At 33.2% G+C, this 24,098-nt stretch overlaps 1 protein-coding gene across 1 annotated transcript; it reads left to right on the forward strand.

The window, feature by feature from the left end:
- Nucleotides 1–77: 77 nt before the first annotated feature.
- On the forward strand, nucleotides 78–24,098 carry LOC145335372 (uncharacterized). The gene is made up of 43 exons (XM_080181114.1): nucleotides 78–217; nucleotides 799–921; nucleotides 1,257–1,379; nucleotides 1,696–1,772; nucleotides 2,020–2,077; nucleotides 2,589–2,707; nucleotides 2,810–2,863; nucleotides 3,099–3,185; nucleotides 3,504–3,597; nucleotides 4,174–4,230; nucleotides 4,684–4,743; nucleotides 5,651–5,761; nucleotides 5,916–6,014; nucleotides 6,487–6,534; nucleotides 6,888–7,016; nucleotides 7,263–7,342; nucleotides 7,680–7,776; nucleotides 8,418–8,525; nucleotides 8,686–8,758; nucleotides 9,243–9,321; nucleotides 10,289–10,370; nucleotides 12,220–12,330; nucleotides 12,832–12,975; nucleotides 13,341–13,408; nucleotides 14,116–14,212; nucleotides 14,588–14,656; nucleotides 14,816–14,950; nucleotides 15,450–15,602; nucleotides 15,868–15,972; nucleotides 16,447–16,509; nucleotides 16,915–17,027; nucleotides 17,408–17,503; nucleotides 18,193–18,283; nucleotides 18,635–18,768; nucleotides 19,105–19,229; nucleotides 19,387–19,451; nucleotides 19,916–20,035; nucleotides 20,250–20,354; nucleotides 21,182–21,237; nucleotides 21,893–21,995; nucleotides 22,239–22,321; nucleotides 23,088–23,524; nucleotides 23,940–24,098. Exons 1-42 carry the CDS (start codon nucleotides 200–202, stop codon nucleotides 23,125–23,127), a joined length of 3,852 nt encoding a protein of 1,283 aa, XP_080037240.1. The 5' UTR covers nucleotides 78–199; the 3' UTR covers nucleotides 23,128–23,524; nucleotides 23,940–24,098.

The raw sequence follows: 24,098 nt of genomic DNA on the forward strand, positions 1-24,098 counted from the left end.
TATATTTGAGCAAATAATAGATTGATTCTAATGTAATTTATGTTATAAAAAGCTCCTTTTCAGTTTTATTTTTTTTTTCAGATAAGGTAAAGTATATAAAAAAGATGTTTTAGAGAAGCACTGCTGATATTCGACCGTCAAAATTTATAATCATCTTTATTACAAGTTTCTATTTGAAGACAGAAGGAGGGATTCCAAGATGTTTAGCAAAGCTAAGGTAATAATATATATATTGTTTGTTAATCACTCTTCAAATTTAACATAGAAAGAAAGGGGTAAGTTCAATTGTTCGAGGCATTTCTTTGGTTTGGTTAATCAAATATTTAATTTTTCGGCCTTTTTAGCTCATTGATGTTATATTAGGAACAAGAGTTAAAGCCAATAAGCGAAATAAATCATAAGTTTGGGGTTTGGAGAGGGCAGATACAAAAGTGGGCGTTTTCCTCTTAGAAACATTTATTTCAATTTTGAAAATTTTTATACACCCCCCCCCCCCCTCATCAACAGAACAACTATTTTAGGTTAGGTTAGGTTTTAGTCTAGGGAGCCGAGCGCGCTGCGGCTAGTCGAGTTCATAGTTAAGTTCTGTCCGGGGGGTAGAAAAATTTTTAAAATTGTTACCTAAACAAAAAATATTTAAAAAAAATATATAAAATTGGATATTACCTAAAGGTGTTAATAAATGTTGCCCCCAATAATCACAAAAAAATCAGCTAAAATTTCCTACCAAATATTTTTTCGAAATAATTCAGCTCTTTGTTATATACGCCTGATGTAAGATACTAGATACTTAAATAGGTGAAGCGTTTCAACGAGGAGATTCCGGCCGTTCCAGCCCCAAACGCGTATGACGCCAAGTACCTTGCATCAAATGCTGGAGGCACCATCAAATCTACTTCTCAACGGTGGCAAGACCCTAAGGTAGGGTCTATCAATTAAATAATTACTTTTCAAAATTTAAACGTTTCGAGACATATTTTGGCGCATTTTTTCTCTATTTGGTTTTCTAGATCAACATTCCTTTGTAAGTTGTTTACTCTATTAGGTGAGAATGTAAAGCTGCCAGTGGGGAGGTTATTATCATAACTTAACACAACATTTATAATTACACTTACCTAGTTTGTTGATTTTTATCACATTTTATAATGTTATATTATCAACGTAAAAAATTATTTTAAATGTGTTACGTTGTCTCGTTACTTATAGACATGAGATGTCTAATTTGTGATTTTTTTATTGAGAAATTCTTTTTCAAGTATGTTACCCCTGGACCTGGCGAGTATCTTGTGCCCAGTGGACTGGCTGTCGGCAAACCTGGACAAGTTGTACCAGGATCTGCCCATAAACTTGCAAGGACAAGCTCATTTAGACTTAAGAAGGTAGGAATGTCTAGCAATATTTATTTAATTACTTCAGAGGCAATGTTTTGAAAATTATTATCTAAATAACTGAACCTTATGCTTAGCAACTTTTATTCTTCGCAACTCAAGGATGCATCATTCATTAGCTACAGATAACTTAAACTTTCAGATTAGTTTCAAGGCAATCCACTAAAAATTACTATTAATACCATACATGCTGTGAATACATTATATATATGATTAAACAACAAAAAGCACACATCATATTTGTAGTTACAATATCTGGTTTGTCAATCTTTACTTTCATGAATGTTGATATCCTTTCTTTTTTTAGGGATCAAGAACAGATCTGGGTCGCGGGTCCAGCAGCTCTGATGTTTTTATCACTCCTTCCACTTCATCAACACCCAGGTATTTGTCCTGTCCTTACGTCCATCAGAATGACCAAAATACAATGAAAAGTGTAATATGATCTAACTAAAGTTATAATACAAGTGAGTGACTTTATCACTTACGTACTTAATATTAAAGCTTGACATTATCTAAAATTGTCTGTAGAAATATATCTTATTTTTTTAATGTTTGTATCTTTTTTGCTGCGCTATCCAAATCCATCAGTTATAATTAAATTGTTTTTTAATAGCTTTCTTTTGATTAGAAAATTGCAAAGGAGTGTTTCCAGTTCTGATCTGCTAAGCCCTACGAAACAGCAAGAGGTAAAGGGACAAATGGACATTATCAATAGTAGAAAAGTAGTGCTTTCAAGCATGGTTAGGGATGACAACATTTGTTTGTAGCAAAGCACAAAAAAAGTTATGGATTGACAAACGGATATGATAGTGATCTATAGAGCTGATGTTTAGTTGTCATACCAAATAAAAGGAAGACAGAGAATTGGCGATATAAATCATAGAAAATCACGAAACCTTTATAATAAAAATTAAGAATATTTATGTCTATTGGTGATTGTCCGACGGACCAAGTAAATCAAATATTGAATGTTTATTGGTTTAACAAAACCAGCTGTCTAGCTTAAATATCAGCCGAAGAAAATCACATTTCCCCCATAGTGTAAGAGACGGACGGCCAGACGTAGTTAGTTGAATTGCTGTAAATCGCTAGGTACTAAAAAATACAGTAAGATCAAATTCAAATGGTGATACTGATTATTGATAATGGTGTACTTTCACTTTGAACGTCCCAACTGATTTTGTATTTTAATTTTAGGAGATTGAAAAATACAAAGCACAGATAAAAGAATTGGAGGAAAGAATCACCCAGCTAGCAGCTTCAGAACTAAACAATGAAGAAGATAAATTGAATGAAAATACTGATACTGATAAAAAGTAACATTTTTAGTCCTTTCATTATTCAAACAGTAAAACAATAATAACTTTTTTTCTAATCTAACTTCTAGTGAAAACTGACAGAATTTTCTTTCTTTTAAGGGATGAATTAGAAGCTTTAGATGCGGAATTATCCAGCTGCAAGTCTGAACTAAAGTAAGTTTATTTTCTAAATTAAAGATCTATTTTGAAAGATTTCTTCTTTTTATAACAACAATTGATCACAACCGTATACGAGATCTTACTGAATACCTACATTCAGCTAACAAAATATAAAAAAATATGAATCATGCAAATCATGTCTTAATGAACAAATAAGCTTTAGGTAGTTCATAAATAACATGCGCTTATTCAAACTCTGTTACCGAGATCTTATCATACATCTTTTCAGGTATCAAAGAGAATTAGTTGAACAGCTGTTGGATGAAAAGGATCAGCTGATTAAAAGATGCGACTGTCTTAGAGAAAAAGAGGACAGGTATAAAATTGTTACGTTCCTCGCCTATAGTAATTTTATTTGAATTACTAGTGGCTGCGCTTCTAGCATCTAGAAGCTCTGTCTCCAAAGGGAAAGCAGAAATAAAGCCTAAAACCAACCTAATATTTGCATATAAAAATTAATAAGCCTAAAACCATACTTTCATAGAAAGTAGGTAGTACTTCATCGGTTCAGTAATTATGGAAATTATAAGCTACAAAAAAAATAACCTTACTACTTTATATAAGTTTATTTATTGCTATTAATCATAGGTTATTTAGATAATTTTATTTTGTTTTAATGTACGTTATATATTAGGATTGACAGTCTGAAAGGCGAAGTTGAGCTTTTGAATGAAGATAATTTTAATTTGGAAACAGAAGTCAAAATTTTAAAAGACGAGAGAGAGAAGGTAATTTTATTTATTTCAATTGAAAACTTTTAGTAGGCCAACCTTCCCCTTTTTAACATATCATTAAGGTTCACACACCCCTGGCAACAGACACATCCTAAGTAACTTATTAACCCTAAAATAAAGTATTTCCTACGCTCGTAAGTTAAACCTTTAAATAAGCTGTTTAGTTCCTATATACTTTTGAAAATTTTGCTTTTAATCAGGGAAAATGGAATGGGATTCTGACAAACAATCCTAAGTGAAAATTTCCCCTCAATCTCCTTCCCTTTTTTCTCCCCCTTCTTATCCACTTCCCTTTCAGTTACCCAAAAACAAGTTTTCTCTAACTTTACCCCAACTAAATATTTTATTTTTTGGAATAGCAGCCCCTGGCTTTTAACAGCTACACTAGTACACATTCTTAATTGATAGTCTTTAAATATTGTAATATACAACTAAAACATACCTAGATATTTTTCCTATTCATTATAACATCCGTGAGGCGGAGGTAGGCAGATATAACCTTCAACTATTTCAGAGATCTTATCAGACAAATAGATTGTCAAACATCCTAATACTTTATTTATTTTTTAGTCTGAGGCAGAATTGGACAGATTAAACCTTGTCAAACAGGAGTGGGAACAAAAGTTTCAGGAATAACATACATTCAATCTCTGTTATAAGTAAAACTGCTGCTATGTCAGATGTGTGACATAAAATATAATAGTTGGGCAAAATGCCTGTTGGGTTCGTTAAGGAAAGTCCAGAACTCCAGGTACACACAAAAAAAGCAATAATCCGTCAAAATTAAGAAGGAATTCGCAGATACGTGTTTTTTAGTCACATCCATTAATACGAGCATCGAAATTTATGGCATATCATCAAGCAATGCTTTCTCATAAGAAATTTAAGTATTCAAATTTTTAGATGATTGAAATGAACAAATAGCTGCTGATTTTTCTATCATAAATCAAAATATGTGCAGTTTCTAACCAATAATGTTGTCCCATTGTTCCTATACTGTGATACTATTGGTCTTAATAAGTGATTGGGGTTCTAGAAGTTTTACATTTATTTGATATCAAGTAATGTATGGTTGAATAACAGGAAGAGGATGCTAAAAATGGATTTCTTTATTTCACACAAGAACAACTAAACCTACAGGTTAGTAGAAGCGCAACTATGTTTCAAATTGTCAATTTTAAAATGGCCGAAAAACAAGGTTTTTTGGTTTAAAAAGGTGCACGGGTGTATATTCTGCACAAGATTTATTTTTTTTTCCCCTGCTACAAAATTTTTTATTTTTCTTCCCTCCCTAGTTTTTTCTCACCAAGTAGGGGGAAAATAAAAAAATATTTAAAGAACTCTATATTTTATTTATTTAATCCCTCCTACCACACATTTTTAAAAGTTTTTTCACCAAAGAGGGGGAGGAAATGGAAAAAATGTTTTCAGTTTTCTTAATTTTTACATTTTGTTTCCCTCCAACCACTTATTTTTTATTTTTTTTTTCCCCCCCTGAGCAGGGGATCCCATGTAGAATATGCACCCCTGAAAAGGTGTTTTTTTTGTTGCAAAAATGAAAAAAAAGCGTTAGAAATAATTTTAGACAAAAATGAATTAAGTTTCTTCTTATTCTTCAATGCAAAGGGGGGGGGGGGGGGGCGAAAGTGACACTTTTTAAACCAAAACTAAAAGTCAAAGGAACTCCACTAAAAAAAAGAGATACAGGTCTGACATTTTGCATTGCAGTTGCTTTATAGGGGTACAATATGGAACTGTGAAGAAACGGCTTCGCAACCGCCGAGAAAAGGCAAAACAAATTTCGGCGGGAAACGGCGGTTGCGCCGCCGTTTCTTCACAGTTCCATATTTTACCCCTATAAAGCAATTGCCATGCAAAATCTTAGACCTTTAACTCTTTTTTTAGTTGAGTTCCTTTGTTGACTTTTAGTTTTGGTTTCAAAAAGTGTCACTTTCGCCCCCCCCCCCCCCCCCCTTTTAAAAATATTTTTTATGTTAAGTAAAATAGGCAGTAAATAGCTCATTAATCTAAATGTCTTTGGTTTTAGATTGAAAGTCTTCAGCACGTGGTGAACAGTTTACGGCAGGAGAATCATCTCGTCAGTAGAGGGCTAAACAAAATGGTCAGGGCACTCCAACAAGAAAAACAAAATGCACAGGTAGACAAATAGATAAAAGTAAATATACTCTAAAATTTAAGTGTCAGTTTGTCTGATAGTTGGCCATGCTAATAATATAAAGTTTTTGTGTATCCAACATATAAAACGGTATATTTTTGTATCTGTAGTCAACAAAATACTTTTTTATTTCTAGGCCGAAAAGGAGAAGTTACGGGAAGTGACTGAACATTACACCCGTGAAAACGCAGATTCTGAACAAGAATTCAAACAATTACAGATGGAAATTGTACAGGTTATAAACTTTAATTTTGCCGAGTTTATCCAAAGAGAATACCCTCGAAATGCACTTTAACTAGTTTTCCGCATAATTTCCCTAATTAATTAAACTAGGTAACTATAATTGTAAGGCATAATTTCAATTTTCTATCTTATAGTTTGAAAAATATCAATTTAAACTCAGTGTCATTCATTTTAAACGTGTAACTGTATAGTATACGGATACTTTGTTAGAAAATCTATTTGTTTAATAAGCATATTCTAAATAACTCCGTTTTTTGATGTTTAAATATATTTGTGTAAAATAAAAAATAAAAATTTCATTTAGATATAGTACCTATAGCACTAGGCTTATGTACCAAGTTTCAAGAATCTAGCTCAATATTTAGACCAATTTGCTCACTGTTTAAGTTTAGATGTTATTAAGCCCCCCCCTCCCCCTCTTTTGTGCTTGTTTTATAAACATTAAAAATATACTTTTTTTTCAGCTAAGAGAAACAGTTGCTGTATTAAGTGATGAAAATGAAACATTAAAGGTAAAGGTCATTCATTAATAAAACAAAATGTATTGTACTAAAGCATGCTGTAATTGTTATGAAAAACGAAAAATGTACTACTTAAAGAATCTGCCTTATAAGTTGGTTGATACAAAGGTTAAAGGCAATTTTTTTCTTGCAGAGCAGATTTATAATAAACTTTGTGTGTCAGTCCGAAACGCTATTGGAAATAGTGATTTTATCGGCAGCCATTTTATGTAACTGCTGATTTTCTTTGCCGAAGATGTCCCTTACTTCCATTGTCCATCTATTGTTATTGAATAAAGATTTTTTTTACTTTAAAAACTTGCTATTGCTGCTCTTGTATTGAACATTATTTTCTTTGTTATTAGGAAAATTTGACTGAAGCTCAGCAAGAGTTGGAGGTGCAAGAAAACGACAAATCTGTGCTGAAGCAGGCCATGAAGGAGCTAGAAACTGAAAAGAATGGTCTTGCCATGGATCTGGGCATCCTTGTCAAGGTAGGAATAATAAAGATAGATCCCCAGACATTTATTTGGGCCAATAGGAAAAATCTGACCATTTTATTGGTTTAAAATGTACACATTCTAAAATGAAAGGGCAGATAATTTTTCATTTAATTCATGTGATAAGTTAGTTTTAAATAGTTGAACTTCTTATGAGAAAGCTTTGCTTTGGGGTGTTAAATCGTCCAAAAATTTTGTTGTTCTTAACCATGATAATGTTGACTGATGTCCTCGTTTCAGAACAAAGAGGAAGCTTCTGGAAAACTGGAGGAGACCACACAAAAGAACCAGGAACTGGAAAGAGAACTCGAGGACGTCAGGTTTGTTCTGCAGACAGTTTGTGTGCTTTTAATATTCTAATATTAACAGTAAATGCTACTTGTATGAGAAAGCTTTAATAAAACTTAAGAATAAAAAGATGTACAACATTCCCTTATAGAAAGTTCTAATATGTAAATTTAAGTTATCCATAGACTGTTTTCGTTTTTTTGTTAAAACTTTAGGTCAGCTAAGGTTGGTTTTTATTTTGTACTTGGTAGTCCCGCAGGTTTGGGAAGAAACTAGTCCCCCTTTATCTTCATTTAATTTCAAAAGTTGGATTTTTAGTGCTTATTAGCACTTTTAGGGAAAGCACCCCTTTTATAGAATCTGTTATAGGAGTGAGATCCATGAGCTGGAAATGTCCAAGCTCGGCCTGGAAGGCACCCTGGCCAGTATCAGAGAAGAGCTGGGTCAGGCTGAGGCCAGCTTACAGGTAAATTTATTATCAGCAGGGATTTTAAGTGATAAGATAATGGGCGATAAATTGAAAATCTCCCCCAATGATATTGATTTAATAAACAAAATCAACAATTTTCTTGACTACAGTTATTGGTTGAAAAGTTTAAACACTTCTGTTTTTGGCGCCAACCAATCAAATAATTCTTAATTGTTTTTTTTCCAAGGAAGAAGTGACATTGGAATGTTACAGTTATATAACCATATTATCTTATTCGGTGACTTAAAAACTTTGGTACTAACATTGAATTAAAATTGTTTAATACAAAACAAACTTATTGTGTCAAAACTTTTCAACAACTGATTTTTACTTATTAACTTATATTGTTTTTATCATCTTATAGCTGGACTCTCCTCCAGGGAAAAAAAACATTTGTAAATGGTTTAAACGGGGATGTAGGTTGTGCTAAAATTCCGTAAAGGTGTGAGTTTTAAGGCTTAAAAACAGTAGTAGAACGATAATATTCACTAAAACTTTTGTCTATGGTTCTATTCAATAAGGAATACACATATTTAGTGAATATTATCGTTCTACTACTGTTTTTAAGCATTAAAACTCACATCTTTCAGGAAATTTAGCACAACCTACCTCCCCATTAACATTTTTTAAATCTGTAGGGAAGAGAAGATGAAATAGATGAGAAAGAGGAAAATATAAAAAGATTGAGGGATAGAGAAAATAAACTTGAAGAGCTTTTGCAAGACAACGCTATGCTTATTTCTAAGGTAACTATATCCTATTTTTTGGTCGTTTTTCAGAAAAGGAATAGTAGCTTACGCAATAATCCGTAAAGTTGTAAGGAAGACTCCAGTCAAATGCACTTGTTAGGTCAAATTGTGTTACTGTTTGTTAGGTTAGGTATAAAGCAAATAATTTTATTTTTAGTTTGAAGAATTAACCAAAGTATTGAAGGAGAATGAGAATGATCTTAATCAGAAACTGGAAACTAAACAATCTCAGGAATCTGGATTTTTTAAATACATTACACTACCAACAATTCATAAATGAAATAAAGTTGTAGAGTAGACTTTATTTTAGAAAAAAATGTTTTTTGCAGAGATTAATGAATTTTTGACTGGCTAAAACACTAAAAGTAATATGTCATCTAATCGTTGAGTGGTTATAGCAGCCTTTAAAGTTATTGAAAAGAAAAGTGTTTATTCAAAGGGGGGGGGGGGGGGGGCGAAAGTGACACTTTTTGAAACCAAAACTAAAAGTCAACAAAGGAACTCAACTAAAAAAAGAGTTACAGGTCTGAGATTTTGCATGGCAATTGCTTTATAGGGGTACAATATAGAACTGTGAAGAAACCGCGGCGCAACCGCCGAAAACCGCCGTTTCCCGCCGAAATTTTTTTCGCCTTTTCTCGGCGGTTTTCGGCGGTTGCGCCGCCGTTTCTTCACAGTTCTTTTTTTTAAATGTTAAAAATCAATGAAAATTGAAGATTGATGAATTAACTGGCTTGGTGAAAGATGGATGTGAGGATAATGCAAGAATGATTCAAAAGGCATCGCAACTAAGGTAGTTTTAATTATGGTTGGGCCGGCTGATTTCTTATTCCGGATATCCGGAATCCGGTCGGATATCCGGCTGATTTCTTATTCCGGATATCAGGTATCCGGCCGGATATCCGGATGATTTCTTATTCCGGATATCTGGTATCCGGCCGGATAGTTTCAATATCCAGTATTCGGCCGGATAGTTTCAATATCCGGTATCCGGCCGGATATTATATTATATTTATAATAATAGATGGTCAATTAAGAATAGATTTATAAACCTAGATCGTTAATCAAACACAATAATCCGGTCAACGGAAAATAAAGGGTAGGGTAGGTTGTGCTAAAATTCCGTAAAGGTGTGAGTTTTAAGGCTTAAAAACAGTAGTATAGAACGATAATATTTACTAAATGTAAATATATTTATTTCTTATTGAAAAGAACTTTAGACAAAAAAATTTAGTTTTAAAGTTAACATAAATTTTATCTTTTTGATACTGTTTTAAGCCTTTAAACTCACACCTTTACGGAATTTTAGCACAACCTACTTTCCCCTTTAGAGCAGACTTAGATTTTTGTTTACATATAGTTTCGAACAAACCAATGAAAATTCTATGTTTTAGCCAATGAATTAGGTAGGTAATGTGGTTATAAAACTTAAGGTGCCAGTGTAATTTACATTTTATTGTCCCCTCCCATCCCTGATTAATTGTTTTTGATTAATCATCAAATGCGATTCTCAAGTCTAAAATACAGAAATTGAATTATAACAAAAGGGATAGTTGCAAGAAGTGCATTTTAACTTGAATTTAGTGAACCGTATATTTTTTTTCAGTTTAAAAGTTTAAACTATAGTACATATAGGTATATGAAAGAATTTCAATTTTCTAACAGGTAGTTTTGAAATTATCAAGACTTATGTTTTGTTTTTGTAATTTATGCTTGCAACCAAACTTGTTAAATGCACTTTATGCAACTATCCCTTTTAGGAATGATCTGACAGAAATGGCGCAGTTACTTGCATACCGTCAACAACAAGAAATCAATGCCAAGGAACGCTTGGTTGAACAGGTATTCTATAGTAGCTCTGATCCTAAGAATTAAGATCCGTTGTCTGTAAGTCCGGCATATTGTGTCAAGAAATTTCCAGCTTTAGTTAAGGAGTTGGGGAAGTGTTATCTTCAAAAATAAGATCACATGTCTGGAACCCCTACTGCCGCCAAAAAACGCTGTTTCCCGCCGAAATTTTATTTTGAGTTTTCTCACAACATTTCAGAGCTGTAACCTTTTTTTAGTCGAGTTCCTTTGTGTTATTGATTTGGTTTTAAAAATGTCTCATCTACCTCCCCCAATTTGCATTGGACTTACGAGCCTTTTAGTTAGCGAAGCTTTTCTATAATTATGGTCGGTCCGTCCGTACGTCTGTAACGGATAGCTTTTTTCGTTAATTTAGGCTAGGTTAGGATTGTCCTATCGATTTTAAACTTTGCATGGTGGTTCCTGTAGTTAGGTACGATTTAGAAAGCGTAGCAACTCTATAATCGTTACTTGAATGTCCGTACGTCCATTTTAAACGTGTTGATTTTCAACTTTTTTAACAATAAAATTTGTATCACCAGATAAAATTATCTGATTGATCTGATTTTTTGAATACTGATTCCTAGGACAACAAAGTACAATATTATAAGCGAAGCTTCTCTATTATCAAGTCCTAAAAATGTAAGTATGTCCATTACCCTGTCCCGGATTTGAAAAATTTTGTTAAAATTTTTGCCCACAGCCAAAATATGGTTGATTAATGCAAAAAAATGATCCATGCAAAATATTTCTTCTGTAATGCCAAAATTGCGACGGTACAAGCACTGCAAAGTTTTTCAAATATGCAAAAAAAAACCTGTTTTTAGTGCTTTTTTAAGGCTTTTGTACCATACCAATTTTAAAGATTTTTACAAAATTTCAATTCTAGTGTGTCGATATAAACCTGAAATTAACCCTAAAAAATGGGGGCAGCCCCGATTATAATATATGAAGGTGTAGCAAGTAATCTTCCAAAGTCAAAATTGTCAAAATTGCATACGAGTTTCAACTCTACATTAGCCTGTCCCGGATTTGAACAATTATGTTAAAATTTTGGTCCCCCACCAAAATATGGTTGATTTATGCAAAAACAATGACCAATTCAAAATAGTTTTTCTGTAATGCAAAAATTGCGACGGTACAAGCACTTTGAAATTTTAAGGCCCCCCTCTTATGGAGGTCAAAAATTCATTGCATCAAAACTATGGGTTCATGGTGCTCTCAGGAAAGGCCTTGAGGAGTAGAATCAGGAACTTTAAAAATATCTCGTTCCTAGCCTGAGAAAATCACAAAAAAAACATCAACAAACTTCTACAAATTGGACAATTCTCAATACTCTAAAAAATGGTGGTTTTTTCGTCATTTCTAAAGCTAGGAACGAGATATTTTGAAATGGACAAAACTTCCTGATTCTACTCCTCAAGGCCTTTCCTAGGAGCACCATGAAGCCATAGTTCTGATGAAATGAATTTTTGACCTCCATAAGGGGGGCCTCAAAATTTCAAAGTGCTTGTACCGTCGCAATTTTTGCATTACCGAAGAAATATTTTGCATTGGTCATTTTTTTGCATAAATCAACCATATTTTGGCAAGGGGGCAAAAATTTTAACAAAATTTTTCAAATCCATGACGGGCTAATGTCCATAAACATTATCCTGTATCAAGCATGCTTCGACTCTTATATATTTATATTCTGATTATTCAGTTCTGACACTATACTAGTGTTAATGTCCATTTGTCCTACCGTTTCAGTGCTTCGCTTTTATGGATGTTGTCATCCATGTTTTTGTTTTCTTAATAGGATTTACACATGTAAAACATTGAAAATTGATCATTGTTTTAGGAGTCTATGTTAGAGAAAAAGGATCTACGCATCAAGGAACTAAATGAAGATTTGTCGGCTAATCACGAGAAAATTGACTCTTTGGAAATTCAAATTAAATCTACCCTAGAGGTAAAAAAGACACTTTACTTCTTAAAATGCCCCGTTTAGTTTTTAAATTTTGATACTTTACCAGGGGTGTATATTCTGCAATATGTTGTTGTTGGGGGGGGGGGGGGGGGTGTAAAAATTAAGAGGACTGAAAGCATTTTTTTCTATTTTTCTCTCCTCTTTGGGAAAAAAAACTGAAAAATATGTGGAAGAGGCTTAATATGAATAAGATAAAGAGTTCTGAAAATATTTTTTTAATTTTATCCCCTTGCTGGAAAAAACTAGGAGGGAAAAAAATATAAAAATTGCAGCAGGGGAAAAAATGAATCTTGTGCAGAATATACACCCCTGTACTTTACTTTTCAGTTGACATTATTAAGACCCTAAATGGAAGGATCATTCAAGAAAATCCTTTGAACATTATAAAGATAATTAAAAGTCTTTATTTTTCCCAACGTTACCATTATTGTCACACGCCTGACATAGCGTCTTTAGTTTAAAACAAATATTTTTATCCCTCAGACAATGGCAAAAGAAACCGAATCCAAATTGAAAATCGAGGAGATCTTAAGCAACAAGGAAAATGAAGTTACAGATCTTAGCAATAAGATCACGGAGCTGAAACTGAGCCGGGAGGAAATTGAAGAAAGTCTGCTTGATACCCAGGTACGGTTTAGCTAGATAATTTTGATAAACAAACAAGGTTAACAACATCCTTATGTAACGAAGCCCAATCGATCATAGATTAACAAACAGACAAAGTGATTGATTTAGCTGATGTTCTGTGGTCATAAAAAAGAGAAAGATACTCATTCGAATAGATAGAAATAATAGTTATTTCTCGCATCTTATTATGATTGTACGTTTTTATATTCGTAGAAAGCTGGATATAATACGATGCTAGACATAGTTTTTTCGTATGGATGAAAACCGGTTCCTATCCACCGGATTCGAATGAATACGAGAAAAAATATTTTTGAGTATGTCACGGAACCTTTTAGTTTAATATATTTTGAATCAAATGAATTTAGGAATTGGTTGAGTGCATGGAAAAGAAACTCCAAGATGCCTACAATGAATATAAAAAGGAAACTGATAGGTCAGTTAATAAATCTTAATTGTATTGTGGATATACATCATGAATCTTATTCGTTGGATCAAACAGTTTCAATGCTCTAATTAAATTTTGATGTGATAACATCCAAAATTTTACTCTATAGGAGGGGTAATCTTATTTATCATCATGAGGGATGTAAATTAATTGTCTTATTCTTTAAGATTCCTGGCTCGATAGGCACAATGAGGGAAAGGATTAGAATTAGGGTAGCCAATCCGCCGAATTAATTGGGTCGGACTCTTTTTTTTTATTCCCGATTCATACAAATATCTGCAAAAAAGCGGATTAATCCGTGGATTGCGTATACTCCTTTTTCCGGATTGAGGATTTTCGGATTGTAAATTCTAGCAATATTTTAAAAGGTCTTTTATAAATAAAAACTCTAGCACCTACAGCGGACATTTTCTAACCCTTGCTTAACCTAACCTAACCTAAACTAAGCATGAAAAGCTGCTGTAAAAATAATATACAAAAAAAAACTTAAGATGCCTCCCAACCTTTTACTTGTAGTTAAGAAACAATTAAATTCTTTTCCTGTTTTTGTCTGCCACATTTTATATAAAAAAATTTAACTGCTACCAAAGTCATAAAAATTAACAATCCGAATGAGTTATTTAAATTGCGGATTCGGATTCTGGGTTCAAAAATTGGACGGATTGCCAACCCTAATTAAAATAATCCTATTTTAGGTTAACAGCTGACATGGAGTGTGTAAATGCTAACATGGACGATGTCAAGTTAGAAAGAACGAAGCTTATTGACATCAATACTGATCTTTCTAATCAAGTAAGTATTAAAAAAGGAAGATAACATCCATAAGTAACGAACACAAAAAAATCATAGATGGATGACGGTTTTTTGTTTGTTTTAATATTTTTTTAATGTAGCATGACTTACAGTCCGACCGACAAAGTGAACATATACTGGATGCATGATATAAAGAATCTTTTTAAAACATTCAGCCGTCTATCTTTAATAGCAGCCTAGATAAACACATTATCTACATGAAGTAATCCTTGCTGTTAAAAAAAGAGAATAGAAAGAAAAAAAATGTTTGTGTGGATTATTCTTAAAAACGTAAAAGATTTTAATTGATGATTTGGCAATTTTTTGTGGGGAGTGGTTGGCGCTTAAAAGCATTTAAAAATCTTTATTTTTAAGGTTTCCGAGAGCCTTCATGCTATTGCAAACCTACAGGAAAGGGAGAGATCATTGGAGTCCAGATCCAAGGTACCAGAATTTATAAGTAGATATTTAGATTAAGAATAAAGTTATCAATATATAAATTGATATAATTTCTTTGATAGTTTTGAATATTATCATTTTGGCTGTGCACATATTTATCGTCCATTGTCTTATGATGTCTGTTAATATAATACTGCAATTCAGGAGTATGAGCTCCAGCTTGAGATTGAGGGAGAGGAGTTGGATAATAACAGAACATTAATATCTCAACTGGAACAGGACGTGGCTGGACTACAGGCGGAGCTGGAGACTTGCCTCTCAGAGATTGGAGCCATGGAGGTATCAAAACACACAGGGTTTCAGGGATAGGACAATTAAAAATAATTTAATCATGAAAGTATCCCACATCCTGTTAATTGCACAAGTCTTAAGGTTAGTAGCGTTGCGGAGCCGTTTAATTATTTTGGCGCGGCTCCGGCTCCGACCTAAAATCAAGAAAAACTTGACATTTTTTTCCCCTACGTCTATTTTTGGCTTGAAAAAAGGGGCATTTGCACATGACAAAACAGAGTTACCAAATTATAATTAATGAAAAGTCTCTTTATTAAGCTAGTCCGGAGCCGGAGCCTTTTAAACACAAATTACGGCTCCGGCTCCAGCAAAATTTAACGGCTCCCGGCTCCAGCTCCACAACGCTGGTTACTAATAATTGTGGTATTACTGTTCTGTCATACGTAACAAACAAGGGAATAGGGAGAAAATACTAACCTTTCGGGAAGACACACCTACACACTATCTTAACAAACATTTCTATATAAGCATTAGGTATATTCCGTAGGTTGAGAGAATCCAGCTGAAGGAAACCCTGAATGTAGTCCTAGAACAGTTGGAAGATGGCAAAGACCAGTTAAGACAAACAAATTCAGAATTGAAACAGAGTAAGACTGTTGGAAGAGAGCTGCTGGTTCGAGTCCAGGAACTTGAAACACAGGTATAAACCTGGGAGGCAGAGGATATTACATTGTTAATTCACTGGTACCCAAAGTTTTTTACTATAGGTATTATATTATTGATTTGCTCAAATACTTCTGAGTACTTTTAGTGATTTTTTATTGGTTGTTTTCAACCTAGTAGTGTCTGAACTTTTCAACCGATTAAACCGGTTATAATTATGGAGGTAATGTATGAACTACGCTACTGAAAGTACCTCTATTTAGCTTTGGTAAAACTTTAACATTATTGCTACAAACTTATAGGCTACAAACTGGGAGAGTGAGGTAAACAAATGGAAGCAGAGAACTTGTGACAGAGAAACTGAGGTGTCCATGGTTCAACATGATCTACAACTTATGCAGGATAAGGTAAAGAATAATGATCATAAGCCGCCAAATTCTAGCGGCATATATTTTTAAGTAATGGCTTCGGGTGCCTACAATGTTAGTAAAGCATAATCAGCTGTTTACTAAAACTATTTTTATTTTTTTTTCTGATTGCTCTTAGAAGAGTGGTGGTACCCTCCCCCAAAATAGCTGTAAACCTTCCCAGGACCTATGAGTAGCTTACCTATAAAGGAGAACGATACCAGTACAGACAGACATACAGAGATCCTTTTACTTTATTATTAGCCGAGGATAGACTGCAGCTGCGTATTGTTAACTCAATGAGGAAGCTTTTGTGAATATTATTATCACTTAAAAAACACACACGTTATCAAAAGTTTACAATTAAAGCAAGTAGTGTAATAGTTTAAAGATTAGTTCCTTATTGAAAATGCTTTAGAGATATTACTAAACAATTACATACAGATGTACATCATATTACTATTTTTTTTATAGGTCCATCATCTGGAACAGGTTGGACATAACCTTGAGAGAAGTCTTATTGAAAAGGGAGATAAGGTAGGATTCTTGGCATTACACAAGGAAAGTTAAGTGCATAATAAGCACAGCAACATTCATTTCTGATATGTATATGATTTAACTCAAAGTTCTTGTAGAGCACTGAACCTCCCTCCCCCTCTCCACTTGAAAATTAGTGGGCGGTTGGTTATTTTTCTATGCATAACCCCTGAGATACTACCCAGTACCCATTGTAACCTAACTTGTATGCTCTCTGACCTGACCACTGAACAAATTTAGACTATTTTATAAATAAATTTCAGTCTTGGAATAGCTTCACGCTATTTTCTGCCTCCTTTAATCTTTCTTCGACTACAGAGTGCCTAGATGGTAGTAGGGGCGCAGCTGCTAGTATTAATATAAAGTGTCTGTGTCACAGACAATAATGTTGAATTATCTATCAAGGTTGAAGAACAGAAGCATGAAGTGTCTAAGCTGAAAATTGACCTGGAGAAGGCAGTTGCTGATAAGAACAACGAAGTTGCGAAACAGGAAGAAGTTACCAAGGCCAATCACAGGTCCTTCTTCATTTTATTGCAGTTTCATAAGGATGGAATTTGAAAAAACAGCCTTAGTAGAAAGCCAGTTTGTTAAGAATAACAAATCTAGAACCCTTTAAGTAAATTAGAACAAATAGAAATTCATTGTAGAGACAATTAGGCCATGTTATTGGTTAAAACATGCACACATTTTAGTACAAAAGGACAGATATTTTCATTTTCATCCATGAATTTCGTAATATATTAATGTTATCTTAAGCCTGGCGGGAAATTATATTATCAAAAAGTTGGAATGAATCATGTGTTAAGAAACAAAAATCTTTGTCTGCCAGAAATTCCTTTTAAGAAAATCCACAAATCTTTTTTTGGTCGCTAATTAATTCATAAATTAATTTTAGATTGAAAGGTAACTTGGAACAGCACCAGGACGAGCTGAGAAATGTTCGCCAGAAGATGAGTGACGTCACACAACAGCTAGAGACTTCTGTTGCCAGGTAAATCAAATAAAAAGGTGGACATTAGATTGTAAATAAGGGAGGGGATATTTTTTTAGTTTGTTTATTATTTTAGGTCAGGTTACTTAACGTTTTATTTGATACTGTTAAGCCCTCCAGGGTTAGGGCACCTCCAGTATAGGCTCCAGAGTCCACAGGGGTTATAATTAGGAAGAAACACCCCTAATCTTTATGTTTATTAAAATTCCCTGTGTTCGTTAAGAATAGGCACTGAGGAAAAAACGAGAACTTCTAATATATTTATTAATAACTGAATTAATAATACAATCTTTCATCTTCATATATGTAAATAACATTCAAAAAGGTGCATATTTTGTTTTATAAGTTTGACCTCTACTAACTCTTCAACAACAACAAATATTACTTGTCCAGAGACAACCTGGAGGCCTGCAGCACCTGAACCTGGAGGCCAAATCCTATTTTTTTAAATATAAGAAAACTACATCCTTTCACTCATAAGACAAAACCTCTAATCCCTATTTATTCATAAGTGTCCGAACTCATCCCCCCCCCCCCTTTTCCCATAATATACAAAATAATTCTAAGAAATCGGAGATGTTAGTCGATTTATGTATCCTCTATTATCTTATTCCTATATTTTTTAAATGTTTTTTAAGGTGTAAGATTCTTGATTATCTTATCCCTTTATTTTTTTAATGTTTTTTAAGGTGTAAGATTCTTGAGACCCAAATGGAAGCCAAGACTGAAGAGGCTGCGAGCCTAGCTTCTGATGTATCAAGGCTTAACACTTCAATTAAGGTAAGAAATATATATCTTCCTATGGTTTAAGTTCTCCTTTTTAGTAAGGTCCCGGTATGGTTTTAGGCTATTTTATTTTTAGATTTAGTCTTAAAACGGTTTGTTTATATTCTTCCTCGTTATTACTTACCCATTTAAATTCAGAGCCCTTAAGTAATGGCGCAGCCGATAGTATCTACAGTAGCTTATCTACAATCTCAATTTAAACTACAATACTTTTATTATACGGCTCTTGGAGCATAATATTAAAGCATCCAAAGGAAACACAAATGCTAGGGCTTTGTTTGAAATACTCTTGCTGAAATCAGTTTTCCCGTATTTCTGTGACGTAATTTTTATTTTCTCTTATAGGTGAAGTCTGACGTGATTGAGTCAAAGAATACCATGCTTAAAGAGAGGGAAGAGAGAATTAGACTCTTGGAGGAAGATCTGAAAGAGAAGGAAGTGATGAGAATGAAGGAAATGGATCTTTTGATCAATCTAAGGTCAGGTTTTTTGGCTAGTTTTGCCCAGACGTTCACTTTTTTTTTTTTTTGTTGTTAAAGAACTTTCATTCACAAATATATGCTTCAAAGAAAGGCTATAAAGTCTCAAGGTTTTCTGTACTAAATTATTAGGCAATTTGATGTATCGATTTTGAACTTGCCATGAAGAAATGTACCTAGCAACTTATTATTAATAGCTGAAAGTCCATTAAGTCCATTTCAAATATAATTAACTTTTTATGCCCTGTCACACTCTCTTTGTGAATGTACGTTTGTCTTGCATTCTGATGTGTTAAGCTTAGCTTTATTGTTTGTTGTCATCCTTGTTTTGTTTAGATCCGACTTGGAAAATAAGGAGGCTGAGATTGCTGACCTAAAGGAGAGTTCAACTGGTGTTGAGGAGTTGATTAAGAGCGCACAAAGTAACAAGGATGATCTTGACAAAGCAAACAATAAAATAGGTAAGCTACTATTCTAGTAAACCCAGGGCTAGGTTAATGAAAGATAAAAAAAATTAACTCAACATAAAATTAAAATCATTATGTAGTACTGACAAAATATTGACAAAATACACTATATTGTACTATAGTTTAATCAATGAAATATTATTTTCTTTAGATGACTTAGAGAATGCCATTGAACAATGGAAGGCCAAGCTAACTGAAGCTGACTCTGTTATGAAGGTTGGAACGTTTTTTATCTTCTATTTAGAAGATTTTATTAACGTTTAAAGATTTAGTTGATATCTCACTCTGAAATATTTAGTTTTGTTTTTAAAAACATATTTATGAGTTGGAAGATTGATTTCTGGAGGATGAATATAGCTAAAAAGCATTAGTGTATTAGTATTACTGAAATTAGGAGCATATTCAGAAAATCGGTTACCAAATATTATTATAATTTAGTTTTAAACTACCGACTTAGCCCCTAGCATCTTTGGGTTCTGTTTTGGGGTAGAGAAAGCAGATAAATAGTTTAATACAATTCCTAAACATACATCTAAAAATAAATAGTATAAAACCGCCTCGGGACATATTTAAAGCTTTTCTTAATTGAGAACTCAATCGGTTCAGTAGTTATAGGTAGCTTAAGCTTAATTAATAGGATAAACATATATGTTTTAATTTACATCATTATTGTTTTTTAGTTGATGGAAAGCAAACTAGAAGAGGAGGAGGAGAGAAACAGAGCTCTGGAACAAATGATTGAACCATTCAAAGATCAGTTGGAGAGTTTTGAATTGGAGAAAAATTCACTGCTTTCTGAGGTTAGGATTTTTATAGCAGTGATATTCATTTTCTAATTCCATTTCTAGGTGCTTTGCCCTTTAGTGTCTATCTATTGTAAATTATGGTTGCGGGGAAAATTTAGTACTGGCCAACTGAACTGGATTGAATCTATCTTATAATTTTTCATATTTTTATCCGCGGAAAGCTGCCATTAAAACCATACGATAAATAATGATTACTTTTCTATTTAAGAATGCGCAAGCCTACGATGAAGTAAAAAAGCTGGCCACCCAATATGGACAACTTTTGGGACATCAGAACCAAAAACAGAAAATTCAACATGTTGTTAAAATCAAACAGGAACATTATAGATTCTTAATATTTGTGTTATATTATATGCTTAAAATATTTCAAACATGTCACTACTTTCCAAATAAATCCTGCTCAGTTAAGATTTACATAAGGGGGGGGGGGGTAATGCATCCATCTCGTAATTAGTGAGCAAATGGCACTTAGAATTCGAATTTCCATCTGAAATTTTACATGAGTAATCCTTGGTAGGTCTAAATCGAACAAAAAGTTGGAAAAGTAACGGCTGGCGGCTCAGCTGTTTTGCCATTTTTTGGATATCTATATTGCTAATTAGTCACGAAACCTATCTCCACATAATATTCTTTTGCACTCCAAAACGCTTTCAAACGGTTCTAGACGGTAGCTGTTGGTACTAGAAGTTTTTAAAATGGTTATTGCTATCATTTAACATGAATTAAACCAAAATTATGTTTTAATAAGTTGATTCCTACGTAATTGATGATGGATTTACCCTGAAAATAGGCAAAAAAAAACGGCTTAACGACTGAGCCGCCAGCCGTTACTTTTCAAACTTTTTGTTCGATTTAGGGAAAATAAACCTACCAAGGATTACTCATGCAAAAGTTCAGACCGAAATTCGAATTCTAAGTGCCATTTGCTCACTGATCACGAGATGGTTGCATTAACCCCCCCCCCCCCCTTATCTTCGAGTTTTTTTTGTTGATGAGAAAATTTGAGTTTCACCTATTTAACAAATTGATGATCAGACAAATTATCATGCCAAAAAATTGCAAGAATTAACACCACCATTCATGATTTGATACACAACCCCTAATTATAGAAAAGCTTTTTAAACAAGAATCTGAATTGTCCAGGAAAACGTTGAATTGAAAACTGAAATAACAAATCTAAGGAAACAAGTAGCAAAGTAAGTTGGTTTGATTTAAAAGTAACAGAATGTCTGTTTGTCTCTTTGGCCAAGGATCTTGCTAACCGCTGAGCTGATAGGATTCACATTTGTGTATTACTATATAGGTCAGCTAAGATTAAGTTAAATTGGGTTCTATCTAGCCTTGCAGGGTTAGTGTCTCCCCTGCTGGGTTAAGACATAAAAAGAAAAAAAACAACTTCCTCATTTTCTATTTATTTCAAAGGGTTGGGTTTGTTTATAATACCCTATTTTAAAATTTAATACAATAATCCATATCTGTAATACAAAGTAGAACGATGTGTATCTATTTGTTTTTTTGTACCGAAGGATCTTGTAACTGCTGAACCTATCGGATTTTCCTTTACAGGGTAGCTTCTCATAGGTCCCGAGAAGGTTTATAACTATTTTCTTGGGGATTGGACCCAAAAAAAAATTCTTTTTAAAACTAAAATTAGAATACCTAGTGGGTTCGACTACCCCCCTCCCCCCCAAAAAAAATCCCTCAACCCTAAAATAAAAAAAAATTCTTTTAATTCAAACCTCTTTGGGCAAAGCCCCTAGAGCGAAGCCGCTAGTTTTGCTATAATTTAGGGGACAATCTAGATTTTCATCCGATGACATCCGTCAAATTAACCATCTTATATTTTATCAGACAAAAACAAAACATCACCAAATTGGAAGATAAATTGAATGAAGCTATGGGTGTTAAGAGGTTTGACCCAAGACTCTCCTTTGCAACTCCTAGCAAAAATAAGGTAAAATCGAGCCATTTTTTCTGCGATATTTTGATATAGTTGTATTTTTTGTCAGAGGTGTATATTTTTTTAACAAGTCTATTTTTCTCCCCACCCCCCTCTCCCCACCTGTCTCCATTTTTTGGGGGGGGAGGGGGAGTTGTAATCATTGAAAATATATCCCTCTGGTTTTTTTAAATTTTATATCAGGTTTTCAAATGTAAATATACCTCTAGAAACTTTTTGATTGGGTATTTATTTTAGGAGAATATGACACCAAGCAAAATGGCCAAAGACACCCCTATGGGACCTCCAAAGCTTGGATTCAGAGGCCGTTCTAATTCAAGGTATTTAATATTTATATCATCTTACGGCTACAAACAGCCAAAATAAATCTTAGCTGTCTTACAAGATTTTTTTTGACATTGTAATAAAATTACATTAGTACCCAAAGTTTTTCAACTACTTTAACCTATTCGTTGGCTCAAAAACTAGAGGTACTTTATGGAATTTTGATTGGTTATTTCCAAACTTGTAGTGTCAAAACTTTTTAACTAACAGTTTTTATATACAGAAGGGGGAACGTTGTTTAAAATCATTGGGGATGTATATAATAAATTTGTCTTTCATTGTCTTATTCCTTAAGATATTTACATACCTTGATAACGAAATCTCTTGAATTGAAATACCCCCCCCCCCCCCTGTTAAATACCCCGAAATCTCTGTTAATTGGATAATATCTAGGGTGGGTATATTACAACACGAAACACATCGCTACCGTCATTTTAATCAACATATTAGAGACATACTGAAATGATAATATAAAACTTATATTAGTCAAACTAAAACCTCAGCATAATTACTATGCCAATACGAAAGATATGAAACATACAAAGAATAATGATCATGGCATTATTGTGCATGACAGTTTATAGGATCATTAAATAAACATTAATATCAATTCATAATAATTAATAACACATGATAAAACATAAGCTGGAGGTTGCAGTGATGGAACACTTATAATGCAGGGCTGCCACGAACCTGTAAACATGAAATGTTTAATACCCCACCCCCCATCCGCCCTCATAATTAATTTTATTTTTATTTCAGTGTTACTCTGGGATCCCCACTTCGTGACAAGAATTATTAACAATCTGCAAAGAAAAAATCACAAGAATATTCATCTACCTACCACTCAACTAAACAAAAATATACAGAAACTTAAAAAATATCTCTAAAATGTAAACATTATAAAATCGTAAATTGAAAAGGATTTCAAATGCACATAAAAATCACTTTTTTTGCTCAATTTCTTGCTATCATTTGAATAAAATAAGAAATTTAAAGGCAGAAAAGTTTTTTGCTAGTGCTTTATCCCTTTTATGTATTATAAACACTGTAATATTTCATATCATTGTCATTTATTATAAATAAAAATCTTTTTAGAAATCTTCTAAAATATAAAAAAAAATCGTCGAAAAAAATCATCAGTCCATCTTTAGAAATTCATCGAAACATTTTTGTTGTTCTGTAATCGTAACACCAAGGCAGGATTAGGGATTAATCCTTTTTTTGATAAAAAGAGTAATTGAATCAATTTTAGTATTTTTTATATTTACGTATGAGAAAATACATTTTGTTATTTTTCATTGAACATAAAATTGGTTAATCATTTTAATTTAGTAGCGAAGCTACTATGTAATTAACTTTGTCCGCCCATCTGTATGTCATCCCGTAAAGCTGTGATTTTTCGGCTCCTATTTAAGATAAATTGATGTTTTTCAATTATGTATCAATTTTTTATCCCCCCCCCCCCTAAACTTTTCTTTTTTATGACTTTTGAACACTAGCTTTATAACTCACTTTGTCCATTGTCCATCCATAATTTTCTGTGCTTCGCTACTTATGGATATTGTCATCCTTGTTATTTATTAATTTTCGCCCTATTCCTGCCACATACAGCTAATAAGTGTACCTGCTAAAATTATTGTAATATTATGAACCTATTTTAATCTGTTATGACGTTAAATTATAATTAATTAATGTTTTAAAATTTACGGTATGTTTGTATGTAAATTATTATTAATATTACGTATCCTAATAAAATTGCGAGTCCTATTA

Source organism: Acartia tonsa, chromosome 13 (assembly GCF_053477335.1).
Source record: "Acartia tonsa isolate MP-2025a chromosome 13, ASM5347733v1, whole genome shotgun sequence".
In the NCBI taxonomy this organism is placed as follows: domain Eukaryota; kingdom Metazoa; phylum Arthropoda; class Copepoda; order Calanoida; family Acartiidae; genus Acartia; species Acartia tonsa.